Consider the following 19,243-nt stretch of genomic DNA (forward strand, 5'->3'; position numbering starts at 1 on the left):
AACTCAATTTTTTTTTCACAGTCACAAACTTTATTCAATTAAATTCATTCAAAAACACAATACAATATAATGTATAATGTGATATATCTAAACATATGCAAGTGTATCGATATGTATGAGGAATATCGATATATATGAATTTCTCTCCAAGAAATTCATTACGATCTACCCTCTAAGCCATATATGCTGAACTCTTGGCCATCAAGATTATCTGATGTGGCCAACCATCTCAAACTTGATTTTGTAAAAATGAAGATTTAGGTGGCACAGTTACAGATTGCTTGTGACCCGTGGCACAATTCCAAAGCATTTAAGCAGCCCGTGGCACATTTTCAGATCACTCAAGTAGGCTCTTGACACATTCACAAATCACTTACTGACCTGTGGCACAGTTCCAGAATACTTAAGCGGTCTGTAGCACATTCAGAGATCCCATAAGTGACACGTGGCACAGTTTTAGAGCACTTAAGGGGCTTGCAGTGCAGTTATAAATCATTCAAGTTACCCCCGAAAGACCAGTCACGACCCAGGCTCTGTCCCTCCCGGAATATACTCAATAAAAAGTGATGCCAACAGCACACTGTGTTCCCAGGTGGTCACCCTCCCAAGTACTAACTGCGCCCGATGCTGCTTAACTTCGTTGATCGGATGAGAACCGGTGTTTACAGCATGGTATGGCCGTTGGCTCAAGTTACCCCCAGCACATTCCCAGATTACTTATTATCCATGACATATTTAAGGACCATTTGAGTGATGCACCACATATTCCTAGAGCACTTAAGTGGCTTGTGACACATTTCCAGATCACTTAAAGGATCCACAAACATATAGAGATCACTAAACAGGTTTTATAGTGAACTTATCAATAGTTAGAATATTAGTTCAGGCGCCCACACAAACTAGGGAAAGGTTATTTCCGTTTTTGGCACACTCAGTAAAGATGCCATTAAGAATATTTCGTATTTTATAAAGGGTGGTTGATGACGCATAAGCATCATTCAAACCCCCTTCATCATCAAAAGTCAGCAAATCTGAGCTCCCCCCCCCCCCATCAATGCTGACATAATACTTGAATGACCCCTAACGAAGAACAATGTGGTGTTAATTCTTTTTGGTGGCAGAAAGAGTGTACAAAGAATATTTATTGACATTGATTTGTGTGCAGGACTGGTACTCTTTCCTGTAGTGGAGTTTTTCTATGGCATGGACAGAACCGAAACACTCCCACCTTTTGGCTGATGCCCCCTTACAGTGCATCATCTGTTTGAGCTAATTATCTAGTCAACTTCTTTCACCAAAACATCTGTGATGACGAGGTGACCTTGACCAGGTCATGTATCATCATTCACAGCTTCCCGTCCCTCGCAGAAATGCTTGTACCAGTCCTGCATATGAGTGAATGGCAGTGCATGTTCTCTACCCCAGTAGCACACTATATGGTTAGTATATTGAACCAGTACCGGTCCGATATATCAACGATATAGTGTGCTACCGGGGCATGCACTGCCTTCATTCGTCAATGCACATTGCAAACTCCAACTCCTTCTGCCACTAAAAAAGAATGACACCATGTTGCTGTTCTGTGTTTATGTATGCAGATGACACAGCCGTTTTAAATTCAGAAAAACAAATTCCTCAAATCATAGATGAAATCAACCATGATATGAACTTATTAAGCACCTGGTTATCAGTGAACAAGCTGCAACTCAGTATTTCCAAATCAGTTTGCATACTTTTCAGACCTTTGCAAAAGCCATTGGACACTGTGTCATTACCAATAAAATTCAAACAGGATGAGTTAAAAGTGTCGATTCTGTTAGATACCTCAGAGTTTTAATTTTCATGGTCTAATCATATAGGAAAAGTCAACAAATCATTAAACTCCTATATATACATATTTTCAAAAGCAAAGCATTTATTTCATACAGTTTTATGTAATGTGCATGTTATATTTTTCATTGTTTTTCTCTAAATTAACTTGTTGCTCGGAAGTACGGTCATCTGCCACTCAAACATCTCTGCAACTCCTGATAATTACTCAAAGATATTGAGGGTGATGAGCTTTGCCTTATTTAATGAGCACACGGCTCCTCGTTTTAAACTCTGGAAAATTCTTGCATTAGATAGCTAGGTAAAATATCGATTAGATATAATAATGCATGAATCACTACATAAACCAACACACATTCCCTCTTTTCCTATCCCTGCACACAGATATCCAACAAGATTCTCCACCAGAAATTGTATTCTGAACCCTACAGGAAGAAGAAATTTCAAGAAAAATAGTTTTCTTTCGGGGTATTCACATTTGGAATTCTCTGCCATTGAGTGTTTCAAATAAATCGTTATCATTGTTAAAAATGACTATATTTAACCCTCTTCTGGATGAAAATCTCTTGGAGTGAACGATGTGCACATGCTCATCTGTACATACATACAAAAGCACTTGTTATCACTGATAAGATGTTTTCTTTTCCTTCAACCCCCCCCCCCCCCCCCCGCCCCACTTCACCAAAAAACAATTTTCTGGAATAGTAATGAATTACCTTTTGGGTTTGATAATACAATTGAATAATCGACGTTAGATTTACCCAAAATTCCAAAAAAGAAGACAGCAAAAACTTTTCTTTTGTTCATCTTTTGTTTCATTAACTGCAGTGCCGTGTTCTTTTTTGGAATTTTGGGTAAATCTAACGTCGATTATTCAATTGTATTAAATTTCTGCAAGTCCTATCTTTGCCTTAAATGTTTCTTTACATTCTTTTTTTCAACACCTGTTCTCCATAACCAAACTATTGAAGTGACAATACCAGATTTTCTAAACGACACACACACATGGGGTCTTCCGCTCATGTTCTTATCAGTACCCCTACTTAGTCCATACCTTTTATCTTTCTTCCACATCAACACACCTTGTGAAATGACTCACTCTGTCACTCTTTCTCAGATTAAACAACTTTGATTGCAAAAGCAACTTCCTTTTGTTTCATTAACTGCAGTTAGTAAAGTACTGCAATTAGCAATGTCGCAATAACAAATTAATGAATGAAAATACAATAAATAAAATTTAAACAAATATGAAAGGAAAAATTAATTTAACCCGATGTCAAATTGCTGTATCAAATAATAAATGAAACAACAGGTAAATTTAAACGGAAACAATAACTCGATTTGGTTACGCAGACAGTCAATATCAAGAGTACAAATTCTATTTATTTTCATTTTTACATTTGTCTATTTTTTCTCTCCCTTCTATATTATTAAAAATTTGTCATTGAATTAATGTGAAAAAAAAATTGTTAGTGTAAAATTTTATTATATCAGCTTTTGGTTGTCATCATTCAATTTTTAATTTAATTAATAAATATATTTACACCTGTTGGGCCGATATACTTCGTTCTTTTTATCTTTCTTTCAGGTCAAAAGAAATAAGATATATGTGCATCACCTATAGAGATGTTGTCATAGGGTCGAGAGCATTTTACTACTTTTTAGCTACTGCTGTCTTCCCTGTCCCAGCTTTCTTCATCACATTATGAATTGACTGTTCTACCCTGTCTATTTAAATATAATTTCTTCTTTCTCTCTTTGTATTTTCTTTCAAATATTGTAAAATATATAATTTAACTGTAAACTCTAATTTGTATAGTTTTATCGTAACTGACTGGGGACAAACAAATTATACATGTTTTTGCTGTTGAAGAAATTTCTTAAAATTTAGAAACCAAAGCTCTTTTTTGTTTCACTGTTCAAAAACTACATAAATTGTCAAACATGGCAACTCATCGTAAAAAATTCCAACTTTAAAGTTCAATATCTGAAATTTTACAATTTACGAAATTACAATATGCTAACTTTGCCTAGGTAATAACTCATAGATGGAAACTCTCGTGCTCATCCAGCTTCAGAAATGCAGAGCATTACAGTTATCTTTGAGATTGTGGCAATTACCAGTATAACAATCACAGAATGGCAACTGATTTTGTGAGTTGGCTCCTTTCTACTTCAAAATAATCATGTAAAAACATAAATGCTATTTACCAACCAATATATCACCAAAAATAGTAGTCTATCTTTACTAAAATTATATATATATATAGTTCATAGTAAAAACACAAATTTCTGCTGTGAGCATGTGAACCGAGGAACTAATACTCATTTGATGGCTGAGAGAAGACCTAGGAACAAATATATGAACCAGGAACAATTCACTTCACGCATATGGTTTTTCACCTGTGTGAACTCTGAGATGCATATTCAGCTCATTCCAAGAGACGAATGAGATTTGGCACTCGTTGCATTTCAAGGTACGTTGATCTGAATGTCTGCGCATGTGACGTAGGAGGTTATGCTTGTAATCCGAGGAGTATCCGCAAATCAAGCACTTGTATGGGAACTCACCCAAGTCTTTTCTTTTAGACCATTCTCGCAGTGACATAAAGTTGTCTATGGAAGCAGGGGATGAGTTTTGGTTCTTTGGCATTTCGAATGGCCTCCCGTTTTTCACTACAATTCAAGCAATAACAAATTTTATTCATAAGTCTCAATGACATACATATAATAGTATGTGATCATACAATATATTGAGGTCATAAACAGAAAAATTTGAATTAGAATCAAAGATATAGCCACTTCATTTACAAGATAGATAATGCATGATAAACAATCACACTTCACAATAAAAAATCACACAATCATGCATACAAAAACTTGAATCGAAAGATTTTAATTAACTAAAAAAATGTGTGTAACTGCATTCAGTTACACAGCACCACTTACATTTTTAAATAAGCAGTGGAACCTTAGCTTTGCATGGAAAGTTCATTACAAGGAAAGAAAGAGTTATAGAGTTATATCACACAGATTGAAAAATAGAGTTTAATACCGAATGAAATACAATTACTCAATTGCATTTTAACTTTTTTGGGGGTTTGCACCAAGGCAAATACAATCGGCATATTCTGGAATTTTTTTCTTGCAGAACAAATTAGCATTATACAGCATAACTTGAGTATAGTTCAGTGAAACTTTTTCTTTTTCCTCCCTTATTTCCACTTTTGTACTAAAGATGTCCTATAAGTATTCTGTACTCTTAAAAAAACTTGTAAAGAAAATATTATTCGTCTGGTATAACCCATACAATATTCATAATTTGCTGCTGAAATAGTATATCATCTTCAAAATTATTGTATTTACTTGCATAGAAGACAAGGTTTTCATTCAACTTTCACTGCTTCAAAAACCTGGGTTGTCCTATATGCGTGAGTGAATATCTAAACAAAAAATGTCACTAAATGAAAAAAAAAAGGAATTAATTTACAAAACTCCAGAACTTATGATTGTTTTGACTGATTGGAAATAGAACTTCAGGATTTATTAAATTCAATATTGATGGAAAAATTAGTCAGAATCAAATACAAGGCCACATCAGGCAAAATGCTCAATGAGGTGGCTGAGAAAAAGATGCCCATAACAAATATGGATGTCATATATTACTAAAAATACAGCAACCCAATTAAAAATACAATCAAAAAAATTATAAACAATATATATATATACACATGACAAAATATTATACAATGCCCATAATGTATTTATGGTTGTCTTATTCTAAGTATGGATATCTTCTCGATTAACCCCATACAACATGTTTATCAGTTTTTTTTTAAACATGTCAATTGTGTTAAAATTTATTACCCCTGGGGTAAGCTATTCCAGGAAGCAAGTTTTGGAGCTAATCAGGGAGTAAAATAATTGAAAATTTAAGAATAAAACAATCAAATATTAATGAGAGAAATTTTCCCAAAATTAATGTAAATTCAGAAATTGTAAAAAAAATTTCAGAAGTTTTAAATATTTTTGAGCGCCCGCCCCCCCCCCTTCCTATTCGATTCAAGGCTTTGAGTGAGACACAGTGATCTCAACAGTTGTGTTAGAGTTAGAGTGCTCAAACACTACAGCAATTTGTAACACCGTTCTCAGTGCAAGAATTCCCAATACAATAGCACCCCAACCTACATCACCCTGCACTTACTTCGTCTCACCCTAAAAATATTATGCTATTATCTGAGAATAAACAAAAGAAGTTGTTAAATTAATAAATCTAGTTTTCTTTATTTTGATCTCTAAAATTATACTTTGTCCAATATGCAAGTAAATACGCTACGTCTGCTCATTGTCACTGTTGCCAACTCTTACTCACCAATAGTCCAGATCTGTGAAATGACAGTGGATGAAACTGAGAGCCAGTCACAAAAAGAATAAGAATGATTTTCATTACTTACAAATAAATCTACCATGTCCAACATGGTGTTTTTAAAAATGTTATCATTAACTTGTATGCACTTGGCTCAGTGTTCCGCCATTCTGGAAGAATGTGCTGGAGAACCTCTCTCATTGGTTTCAGTATCGCTGTTGATGAGTAAAATTGCTGGCATTTCCAGCTCTACTTTCATTCCAAGGAATTTACAGGAACAAAAAAAAATTCCAGGGAGCAAGTTCAAGGCTTTATGGTGAGTGCAGTATGTATTTGATGTATGCATAATTGCACAATATTTTGTCAAGTCAAATAGTAGAGCCAGGGTTAAGCAATTCCCTTAATAGCATTTGTCTAATTGGGCCTACATCACTATAAGTATGCCCTCAGATTGTTAATGCTGTTTTCATTACTGCATTATAGGTGATGATGATAGGGCAGACCGCTGTTCCTAAAGACAGTTGTACCTATGGGCATTTCATTTTAAAATTCGGAAGCAGGTGGGAATGTCTGGTGAGGGGGTTCCTAGCAGATGTAAATTAGTGATAGGCAATTGTCCAAGAAATGTTAGCTCATGGGAAGATTCAACTTTTTATGATTATTTATCGTAGTTTATTATCAAAGTTTTGATGATATATTTTTTATTTTAAATTCATCAAAATCTTAATCCACCTGTTGCAATCTTCATTTAGAGAACAAAATGTCTTATGTTGTACCTTCGGACACTCTAAGGTGATGCATTTGTGTCTGCAGGTACATTGGCCATTTTTTAAATTTATATTTTTATTGTTAATTATTCATCATTTTTGGTTTTTCTTCAAACTTCTTTACAAAATGGTGTTTTATTTTTGGTTTCCTGTAAAATCCATGTAATAGCACGATTGTAAAGTTATAAAGAAGTTATAGGTCCTGCAAGAGGATTTTTAAATTTTATTTTATTTTTTTAGGTACAAAATTGTTTGGGGACTATGTGCTTGTGATTGTTAGAGGGAAAAAAAATTGATAAAAATTTTCTGGCATTATGTCTGAAGGTAAATTCAGGTACATCAGGTTGTTGTACCCAAGGATGGAAATTGCATCTCCAAATTTTGAAGTTTTAAAAATTCAGGATCCAAAATTTTAGATTAAAAAAAATATGACAGCACAACCTGAGCATTTTACTAAGTAAAAATATGTTTCCTGGCGGCTGAGAAAAATTAAAATGTTAATTTTGTCTGTAGGCACAGCAGTCTTCCCTATACAATAGGCTCAATAACTTCGAACAGCGAATGCGAGCCAATCTCCCTGTTAAAGTCTTGTCACAGAGAGCAACAGGCCTACAACAGTACAAATCTTAGTCATTATCCTTCACTCGTAGTTTGTAAAATAGATGACAGATGCAGCACCATAACAAGCATTACACATAAACAAACTTAAAGTTAGGTTTGCAACACATATACTCCAAAATGTACCAATTTGTTAGATGTTCTGCAGAGGAATAAAGACAAGGTGCATGTGTGGTTTAGTAGTAAGAGTGGGCCCAATACACATACCCAATTATCCAAGCTAATATGAACCGGACCTGCCTTGGATAACCAAAACAGAATGTCAAGGTTAGTAAACTAAATAAAGCTATAAAATATCATCCCTTCTTGGAAAAAATAAATTCCTATCACCCACGGCCAACCTGTAAGATTCTATGTTGCATCTGTTTCTTTTACCGGCTACCAGGTCAGTTTCATCAATACCCTTCAATGGCTGATATCTCACGTTTTGTGAAACACTGGTCTACTTTTGCAAAGCATAAAGCCCAAAAGCTCTCATTATAAATATTCTCGTTATGAGGCATTCTGTGAACCAGTGTGAACACAAGCTGTTTTTACTTTTACTAATACTATACTGTACACATGCACCTTGTCCATATTCCTCTGAAATTTCTAACAAAATACGCATCAAAATGTGAGAGTAAGTATTGTAAACCTAGCATACTGTGTGTGTGAAGTTTATACCTGAGAAATGTTTGACATGAGTTGTTAGTCAAGCAAGGCATTTCACTGCATCTAGTTTTTAAAATCCATTCAAAAGTACATCAAATAACCTGAAACTCTATCAATCAACGCTCAGATTGAGCTGTGGCTTATATCTTTTAGCATCCCACTATCATATTTCTTTCTATACAAAACCTATTATTCTATTGTTATTAAATTAAACCATTAAACTATATTTTTTACTGTGTTATAACGATTTCAAAAAAAGAAACAGGTGCACAGTTTAGTTTTCTGCTTTTACTATATAAAGGAGCTGGCAGAGTAAGTAGATATTAAAAAAAAGAACGATATACTGCTTCTACAGCAAATTACAGTAGTTAGGAGCACTTCTAGATAGCAGTATCAGAAAAAATGAGCAAAGAGCGAGGTAGACAAAGCATTCAGAGATATGTCAGTCATCCATAGTCACAGATAAAGCAAGTGATGTAGTCCTCAGGCAGAAAGTGGTTGGCACAAAGAAAACGTTAACAGCAATAAAGGTAGAGCTTTCTTGAACCACACCTGCAGAAAAAGAAAAAAGTATTCATAAAAGTGTTTGCACATTTAAATAAAGTTTTATGCATTAGGGTTAATTCAATATGAAATAACCGCTTCATATAATAGATAACTAGCTAGGAAAAAAAAGATACATAAACAGAAGAGTTTATATGGATGGCTCACAGGAGACAATCAGTGTAAGTCAGTTTTCTGAACATGACTTTTGTATTGCAAGTGCCTCTTCAGTTATAAATTTCAGTTGCCAAAGCATAATCAAGTCAGTATCTTTATATTGCAACAGCAAATAGTGCCACTTATATTGATCTTGGAATAAAAAGATCCTTTTATTTTATTTTTAATATTCATTGACTTACACTGATTCATAGGCTGAGATACAGGCATTCCCAGCATCAGTGACTGAGCTGACTGATCTAATGTTTATGCATAAATATTAATTGACATCACATCATCATCCCCCCCCCCCTGACTTTCAACTCTATTTCAGCCTATCCACAGATTGGCTCCTGAGCCCTCCATATATCTTTCACAGTATTTAAATCCTTTTGACCGCCAAAATATCTTTCTAGAACCAAAATGATGGAAGAACACGTAGAAATGAAGCGTTAATTTCTACTCTGGATATACCTTTATAGTTTTTTTCTTTTCTCTCATCGTCTTTGGATTACAAGAGAACACAGTTACATTCCCTTATTTTGGAAAAAGCCTATATAACTTTTTTAACAAAAAAATCCCTATTGACATCACTTCTAGAAGTATGTTTTCTAAAGAGATGTTGTATTGAAATTGTAAAAATTATACATGAGCATGAAGCTTTCATGAAAACTTTATGCTCATGTATAATATTGCAGAGAAAAACTTTATTCAGTGTTTTATGTTTTTTTTAATTACACCTTACTTGTAAATTTAGAAGAATTAAAAAAAAAATCTAGTTTTGTATTCCCTCAAAAAACATAGTTACTTTTAGCAAGATAATTATGATGAATTGCTGGTTACTTTCTAATTATGTGTATGTAAATCCTGTATTGATCTCAATCAAATTTATATGCACTTGATATTTTTAAACAATTGCAGAGATGCAAAATCTCAACCAAATACTTTTAGTGAATGAATATAACTATAACTGCAATCTGATTTTTCTTGTTCTCAAGCAAAATTACTCTTCAAAAATTTACCATAACAAAAAACAACTTGGTTGTTAATGGAAAACAAATATCACAAAAATGTATGATCTAAGTTTGGTTTCAGCAATCTACATATATAATGTAAAGATTTTGGCCCATGATACAGCATCAAAAGGACTAATTATATTTCTACTCATCAAGTAGTTTCATTATAATTTCAGATTTTTTGCTTTTTCATAAGGTTGAAGTTTTTTCAACAAATAAATTAACTAAAAACCTCAAACAACTTCCATTTTTAAAAACATGAAATTAATGTATCCAAAGCAATGACTTGTTTATATTCTGTAACAACTTGCAAACATTTTTTTATCAGTCTCGAATATACACTGGTGAAATAAATTAAGAGAATTTGCATATTTTATCGAATTTCATGAAAAGAACTGAACTGAATGTAAAACCACTGCTTCTAGACAAAAATGCAAATCTTGTACGTCAAATACTTAAGCGTACACGTGTGTGTAGGCAGAGCCAGTAGAGAAACAGGCTTTATAAGCACACGTAAGTTAAGACGCATTTCGTTCGCTAGCACACCTCGGCGAATTTCTTGGTGTTATTTTGCAGCAATCGGTTAATTTCAAATTGTAACAGTAAAAATGAGTAACCACCAATGCTTAGATGATGGAATGAGGTGGCAAATTGTGGGGAGGCTAGAAGCAGGCCAATCTCAAGTCGAGATTGGTAGAGAGTTCAATTTAATGCCCAGCGTCGTATGTAACTTATGGAAACAGTTCCAGGATACCGGATCCATCGAGAGAAAGCCTGGGCAAGGTCATCCAAGAGCGACAACGGCCAGTTAAGATCGCCATTTGTCGATTATAGCGAGGCGTAATAGGAGTGCTACAGCTTCTCATGACTTGTATGCAGCCACAGGAACCCATGTATCAAGGGTGACTGTTTCCAAAAGACTTCATGAGAGAGGGTTGTTTGAAAGAAGACCTGCTGTTTGCGTCCCGCTCACTTCTACAAACAGGAGAATCCGTTTATCATGGTGCAGAGAGCATAGAGATTGGAGTATGGATCAATGGGCAACCGTTCTCTTCACTGATGAGTCACGGTTCAGCCTAAGCACGATTCTCGCCGTACGTTCATATGGAGAGAACCAGGGACCCGCTATCTACCCTCTAATGTCCGCGAAATCGACCATTATGGCAGAGGAGGTTTAATGGTCTGGGCAGGCATTATGTTGGATGGCCGCACACCTCTCCATGTCTTTGAAAGAGGCACTGTGACTGGTGTGAGGTATAGGGATGAGGTCTTGGAGTCCTATGTTCACCTTTTCAGGGGTGCAGTTGGCCCTGAGTTCATTTTAATGGACGATAACACGAGGCCACATAGAGCTCTTCTGCTCAACGATTTTCTAGAGAGTGAGGATATTTGCCAGATGGATTGGCCAGCCAGATCTCCAGACCTTAACCCTATAGAGCATGTCTGGGACGCTCTGGGGAGGGCAATTGCAACTCACAACCCCCCTCCGGGAACCATCCAGGGAATGAAAATAGCGTTGCTGAACGAGTGGGACCAATCGCCACAGGAAATGATAAACTGCCTTATTTCAAGTATGAAATCACGCTGCGAGACCTTGTATATCTGTAAGAGGAGACCATACCCCCCATTAACTCATCTATTAACTCATTTTTTTTGTTTATTCTGCAACTGCTGTTTCATACCTTCCGACTCCAATGAGTGTTACACATGATCATGCGTATGTATATTACAATTATTGATGGTTATTTGTGTTGTATTGTATCAATGTATGTACAGATCAAATTTCATTAAAATCGGTACAGTAGTTCTGGAGATAATCGACCAAGTCTGCCAATTCTCTTAATTTCTTACACCAGTGTATTTCAAATTCCTGGATAAACTTGTTGAATTTACATCAAAAAATTTCAATTCTTTAAAAAGTTAATAAAACTTTGAAATGATATAATGAAAATATTTACAATCTATAAGGAATTTAAATTTTTTTAACTTGAATATATTATTTTAGACTCTTGCTTACTGTGTGTTGAAACTATTTTGAAACACCCAATTATATTTATTATTACAGATATGCAAATAAAAACAATGAGGGAAAAAGAATCACTGAAAAAAAGATTTCAGAAAACCACTCTTTGCAATTGTGATTAAACTAAAAATTTATTCAACAAAAGAGAATTAATCAAATAAACTAAAAAGTCTAGAATAACAAAAACATCAACTAAAAAATTCTGGTTCCCTTTCTATCTGAACCATGGGAATCAAACAAAAGCAAAAAAACAACACTAATAACAAAAATGACATTTTCAATTTTATGAGGAAACAATTCCCCCAATGGTCAAAAGTCATGTTGGGGTTGGAGAGAAGGGCATAGTAGCTAAGTCAGTATGCAAATTCATACATTAAAAACTTGAAAAATAAATAAATATCATGAAATACAAACAGATCACCGGATCTTGAGCAATCAAGAATGATTAGCCACCAAGCCATTCATATACATTTTATACAAAGCTAAATCTACTTACAGAAAATGATAGATCAAATTTTGAGGAAGCATTTCAACTATGATATACATTCGTTCTTGAAAAATACATCTCAAAGAGGCATACACATATATACACACACACAACATACATAGATATATAAAGTAGCTTGTAAACATGTAAATGCATTTCTTCTGTAGTCAAAAATTTATAACTGAGGTGGGGGAAAGAGGTTAAATAAATTATCAGTAAAGAATCTAACTTGAGATGAAAGAACTTGAGCAAACATCATTCAAAAAACAACAAATACTAACAAAGAATCAAATAAATATCAAAAGAACCCGCTCATTTAAAATCATGAATTTTCATTGAAAAAAAATCACAATACACACAAATTTTTTACAAAAATAATAACATATCGGTATAACACACTTATTTCAAAATATAGATATTTTTTTTACTGTAATAATGGCCAAAGTATATCATTACCATAGAAAAAAATAAGTTAAAAACTTTTTATTTTGTTTTCAATAATCTGAGGTAATTGGAATACATGTTGACCTTGGTTATATTAATTTTTGAACCCTACACAGAGTAACAGGTTAAATATGAACCTTGATCTCATGAATATATTGGAAGGGTATAAAAAAGAAAAGTTTCGATGAAAAGGGGAAAAAAATTATGAAATAGTTCAAGTTTGTTCATTGTTTCAAGTTTAATTATTTCGAAGATTTAATTAGTACAACAATCTAATTTTTTTTGTCAATGACATTAAGCCAATAACAAATTGAGAAAACCTGACTTTTTTTCTCATGCTTTCTACTTCTAGTCCTTGCTTTAACAATTTTCCCTACAGATTTCTGACAACAAAATTTGACGCTGTATGGGTGAAGTACCAGTAAAAAAGTCTCATAAACTGAAATCTTTGTTTATGTGTAGGAAATAGGGAAAATAGGGATTAAAAGAAAAAGTTAATTTCATTGCTGTAAATCTACATCCCTTTCTTTGTGTCATAAACTTCTCAATGAACTTTTCTCAAGACTTCTCTTACAAGGAATAGTTAGCTCGTCCTTGTGACCGACAAAATAATAAAAGCAACCAATAAACAAGACCCTAATAATAAGAATATAGTGGCCCCTTCCTCAAAAAATGATCAAGTAGACATTTTATGATGCATATACATTTCTAAGCATAGCTAGTTTTATGAAAAACTAAGATCTCACTGTGATAGCACATAGTGGACTATTAGAAAAATTTACTGGAAGAAGTAGTGTGAATGATTTTCCGCTACTTTATTAAAGCAGCGTGGCTACTATTCAAATAACACAATCAAAAGTTGTGATGAGGCTACCATATTTACTATGAGAAATTAATATATGTCCTACTTCTCCGTCTTCTCTTTTTTTTTTGGTGCACAATCTCTTAGAACCAACACCAGATACAAGCACCCCCCTGCTTTTAACTTTTGCACAGATACTAGTACGTTTGATTATGTAGCTTCATCTGTCACCTCATCGGGGCAGTGCTAAAGCTGATGAAGTATCGATTAAGAATTCAAACTTGCAATCATTTTATCACCCAGAAAACTGCCACTAATGATGGCGAAAGCTCAAAAAAGTTGAGCATGTCATATGAATGCCTCCTTATTGTTGATATATAGCACTGACATTAAAAAATAAATTCCATAAATGAAATAGGTGAAAGAGCTAAGAATATTTGTCTTCGAGAATTGAAAATCGGGGGGGAATGTTATTGAAATTAAAAATTTCATGTTCCAGATGGATAAATAGACATACTAAACACAAAATATTTAGCAGAGAAATCAACAAACACCCGAGGTTAACAAAATAAAAACACATTTTTTTTTTTTCATTGGGTTAAAAGAAAAAGAAAGTTTGCAGTTTCCCATGGTCTTTTTTTCTAATAAAGTCTCATTAAAAAAAACAACTAGACTACAATTATAATGTATTTTTGTCATTCTGCATAAAATGATAAAGCTCTCCTTATGTTCTAACACTAAATACCAATTAAAACATAGAACTTGATACAATGAACTAATGAAATAAACATACTAAAATACTGTTAAAACAAAAAAAATGTGAACCAGAATCAAAAATATACAACACAAATAGTGATCTTGAAAATTGATCGATAAGAATCTTATTGATCAGAAAAAGATGTCTGAAATTGTTTTGCATATTTTATGTACAACAATCACAGTTGCATTTGAACAGCTTTGTGAGAATTTTTAAGTTTCGTGTGCTTCCAGCTGTGCTTTATGTATATGATTGCTTTTACTCCCAAATGTAAGGAAGGCCAGAGAGAAGAATGTTTAAAAAATACATTTAAAAAAATCAGTTACAATTGCTATTTCATAGTGTGATTTCCATATATATTAATTTCTACTAATTAAAAAGAAAAATTTCTGAAAGACAAATAAAATATCAACTATTTCTTCATACTTGAAATTGCCGTCAAATATTATTGCACTGGAGTTTGTATAAGTAAACAAAATCGTTACTGTTATAACAATCATCGTGTTTTGCGATCAGAGTCTATTTCACTAAAGAATTTACGAAGTTTTGTTGGATAATCAGTCATCATGCCGGTGGCACCAAGTTCTGCAGCTTTCTGGAAGTCCTCTTCTTCATTAAGAACCCATAAATATGTCTAAAAATAACAAAAAAGAAACATCTGAAAAATGAGATGAAAAGAACACAAATTTCCCACAACAGTTATCGCATGTGAATTTCTTTAAAAAAAAGTAATATAATTTATAGGCATCATAATTTCATTTGTATACTCATCAAGTAAGGAATATAGCAAAAATCTATATCCTATTATATATAAGCAAATCTTGAAATGTCATGTGGTGTCGAAAAATTCCACCAACTTCCAATTGATAGAGCTTTGCAGGGTCAAACAACATCATACTTCAGTCAAGATAAATTTCACCATTTTCAGGGAAATTCACACTTTTAGTCATTTTATATGTGCTGTTTCTAACTTCAATCAAATCTACATCTTTATAGTATTGAAAAGTGTTTCCTTCACTATATTAAAGGTAAAGTAATTCATTTCATAATAATTTAGAATCATGATGCAGTCAAAGCTTAATTTTATGAACCCCCAATTTTTACGAACTGTTTCTCTGTCCAGAACAACATGCCATAGAGCTAATGTTAAAATCTTCTCTATTTCACACTCCCATTTCTATTAACTCCCTATTTCACGAACTTTGTTTTCCTTCCACAATTTTTTTACTAACTAATTTTTGATTTCCCTTATTTTTTCTCTCCCATCTACGATGTTCAATTTTATGAACTAATTATCAAGTCTGTACGGGTTCATAAAAACGACCCTTGTATAATGAAAGCAGCTCAAATTTTGATACTTTGCTACCAAAATTATCAAGTGATACTATAAAAAAAAGTCCATTTGTATCGTGTAAATAGTAAAAAAAATAAAAAAATTCAAGTTTTCATACTTTTGATGCAAAAAATTAAACATTAAAATTAGAAACAAAAATCATTCTCTGTTGACAAGATATAACTTTAATGACACATTCTTATGGGTTCCAGGTAAGAAAATAAGAAATCCTGGCAATAAATGGTATACGATACATAAAAAATTTGTTTTTATTTGTTTAATTTTTTTTAAATTTGTTTCCATCACATGATCATTAATTATAATGAAAAATATAACTTGTTTTCATAATTTCTAATTGGTTAATCAATAAATTAAAAACATATTCAGTTTGTTATTTTACCATACTATGAATTTCCTTTCTGCTGTGACTATAATGAGCTATAATTTCATGACAAGTTCATTACAAGCATGGCAGAAGAAAGCATGTCACTTCACTTTTTGTATAAGTTTATATATTTTTTGTAATTTTTTTAACAACTTTTCAGTAATTAGACAGAACTATGGTGCGATACTTGTCAGATTAGTGCGAGCCTACTTTATTAGCACAACAATCAGGAAAAGATTATATAAGATGCATATAAAATAATTGGGAAAAACATACAAGGATAGTATGCATAGATCTTGCACCACTAGTGCATTTATTTTTATGCAAAAGAGCATACATAATCAAGAGAACTATCAAAGAATTAAAACTGTTAATCTCATCCCGTACCTGTATGCCTCTCTTGAAGAGGTGTTCGAAAAGGGCTTTTCGCATCAGCAACCTATAATTCATAAAAATAAAAAAAAAATTTAAAGTAGGAGAAAAAAACAATGTTAAAATTTATAGGAAGATCTTGTCGCAAAGAAAACAGATACTGACCTATCGATAGCCCAGATCACCCAAGGCTTCCACAACTTATCTCGGGATGGATTGAAATTGGGATTTCTAAGAGAAATTAAAAAATATATATAATTACACATACATATATACACACACACACATATATATATAAGAAGATAGTAAGCAAATTTGATATACTTCTAAATTAACCATATGTGAACATGCATTATAAATATTTAGCGACCAATCAATTGAAGAAAAAAGCTGGAATTATCAACTAAGATATTATAAGGAAATGCAATGAAACTATGAAGCAATTTTCATTGAGTTAATGGAAAAAAACAATAAATGTTTTGCATCAATGTGAATTTCTTAAACCTCATGGCTTTTTATACCTCAGTAACACAGAAGGCAACAGTAGCTCTAAACATGATTCCCTCAGTGGCACAAAAGGCAGCAGTCCAATGTATGTGAGCAAAACTAAAGTGATTACTCTTCTTGCTGAGAAATACACTGGAACGTTAGGATTCTAGAAAGGAGGAAAAAAAAGTTAACATGCTGGAGGAAATACACACAAAATCCACAACAAAATTGAACTGAGCTATGCGAAAATATATTTTGTTTTTCTGATATTTTTCATGTCTCATTATAGAAGAAATTTGATGACAAGAATCAACACATAAATATACTGCAATGAAATAATAAAGATTAATGTACAAAAACTTTATTCACCAGTTGCAGGCACTTTTCGGTTACTGTGCTACTGAAATTTCCCCACACCGTCAAATGCTCTCTGTTATAATTCTTAATCAAATCATTCACCTAAAAAACAATGCAAGAAAACTTTGTAAAAGTAAATAAATCTGAAAACAAGATGAAAATGCCTATATGCACAGTAAAACCTTGGATTGTAAGTAATTTGATCTACGAGTGTTTGACAAGAGGAGAGGAAATTTCAAACAAATTTTTGCTTGATAAATAAGTGGTGCCTTGCAATACCCGTGGTGCCTATGTATACCAAAGTTTCCTAGATGAAGAATAGTTTAGGAAGCTTTATGTATACAAAATGCCTGCTTATCATTGCATGATAGAATATGAGCAGATGGTTCTTATCTTTCTCTCACTGCAGACACATCCCAAGCCCAATGGGGGCCCTTGAAAGACCATCTTACTCTCTTGTTATTTGTTACCTTAATGAGAAATTTCAAAGTAAAGTCCCTGCTCTTGTATCATTCTAAACATCCACTAGACTCTTCGAAATTGGAAGTGCAGACAGCCAGTTAAACATGATGAGGAGGTTCACTCGTATCTTGTTTTTCTTAATAGATCATCGATGAGATCTGAGATGGGATCATCAAGAGAGGAAGACAGTCAATCTTTAATACGACTGAGAAACTTTGGTCTAATTGTGTTTTGTTGAACATGACTTTGAGGGTTTTGCTCATGAACAATAACTGTCATTCTTGAAGAAATTGCGTCCTTTAGTAAGAACCTGGTATTGAAGATAAATGAGAACAATATTCAAGAGCTGATGGAAGAACATGACCAGGAACTAACCACCAACAAACTCACAGATCTGCAGTGCAAGCAACAAGAGATTATGGAGGGAATCTCACCTGAGGAAGAGGAGAAAAATTCAGAGGAATTCTTCACTTCAAAGGAAATTAGGGAGATATGTAAAATGTGTGTGTGGCCTGGAAACTGCAAAATTTTGTATAAAGGTACAATCTAACTCCCCACAACCAGAATTGTAACTGGTGCGAGAGAGATGGTTGTGGAAGGAATCATCTGAGTTTACATCATTTCTACTCCACTTTGATATACAAATACGTTTCCAAAATGAATTATGCTTACAAACCATAGCACCGCTGTGTTTTTGAACGATGGAAAAAAAATTTTAAAAATTACTTTTGATATGAGCACATCATTGTCCATCTTTATATCAATGTTAACAGCAACTTCGGGAAACCTTTTGAAGACATCTTCCAATAAAGCTATCTTCTCTGGCTTCTCAGAAATGCAAGTTTTCCCTAAGTAAATGAAAAAAGTATTTTTAAAAATATTTTTAAACAATAAATTTTCCTTTTCAGTAAAAAAAATATGAAAAAAACTAGGGGCAATTTGTGAGGCAGGCATTTAGGTGCATCCCCCCGCCCCCGAAAACTTCGTCATTAATTTAATTCTTCAAATTGATTTGATACCAAAACTTAATACCATTTTGGATTTCTTTCTTTTCTTTTCTTTTCAAATGAATTTGATAAATTAGAAAATAAATATATTCGGAGCACTGATAAAAAAGCAAAAAAGTATCCAGTGAAATATGGGCCATGTGGTCAAGGGTTGGCGGAGCTATCCGTGGAGAGCTCTGTATTCTTCTTTCTTTTTTAGGCACTTTCCGTCGTGGGCTGATATAGGATACCCTTAAGTAGTAGAAATACGACAGAAAGGGGGATAGTTAGCACAGATTATTAGGATTGCTTTGGCTGTACTGAAAATGCGCCCTGGATACTTATGTTGCCATCCACCTTCTATCTTTCAAATCTGTTGTACCTTTTACATTAGAATAT

The 19,243-nt window shown here is 33.4% G+C and overlaps 1 protein-coding gene and 1 non-coding gene across 5 annotated transcripts in view; both read right to left on the reverse strand.

Moving 5' to 3' along the window:
• Window positions 1-567: 567 nt before the first annotated feature.
• On the reverse strand, window positions 568-686 carry LOC149077680 (5S ribosomal RNA). Its single transcript, XR_016194221.1, has one exon. It is a non-coding gene; the product is annotated as a 5S ribosomal RNA (ribosomal RNA).
• Window positions 687-12,082: 11,396 nt separating this feature from the next.
• The window catches only part of LOC149077681 (lysophospholipase D GDPD1-like), a 41,417-nt gene continuing 34,256 nt past the window's right edge, over window positions 12,083-19,243 (reverse strand). For all 4 annotated transcript variants that reach the window (XM_089245247.1, XM_089245248.1, XM_089245250.1 and 1 more), the window contains 6 exons: window positions 18,585-18,706; window positions 17,409-17,498; window positions 17,072-17,205; window positions 16,716-16,781; window positions 16,566-16,617; window positions 12,083-15,094 (listed from right to left, as the gene is read on the reverse strand). In XM_089245247.1, the coding sequence (XP_089101373.1) occupies window positions 14,957-15,094; window positions 16,566-16,617; window positions 16,716-16,781; window positions 17,072-17,205; window positions 17,409-17,498; window positions 18,585-18,706 (602 nt within the window). In that variant the 3' untranslated portion in view covers window positions 12,083-14,956. The remainder of the gene's footprint in view (window positions 15,095-16,565; window positions 16,618-16,715; window positions 16,782-17,071; window positions 17,206-17,408; window positions 17,499-18,584; window positions 18,707-19,243) is intronic.

Source organism: Pholcus phalangioides, unplaced genomic scaffold (genome assembly GCF_987345545.1).
Source record: "Pholcus phalangioides strain wild (caught in Gottingen) unplaced genomic scaffold, Ppha-v1.0 ptg000015l_1, whole genome shotgun sequence".
NCBI lineage: Eukaryota > Metazoa > Arthropoda > Arachnida > Araneae > Pholcidae > Pholcus > Pholcus phalangioides.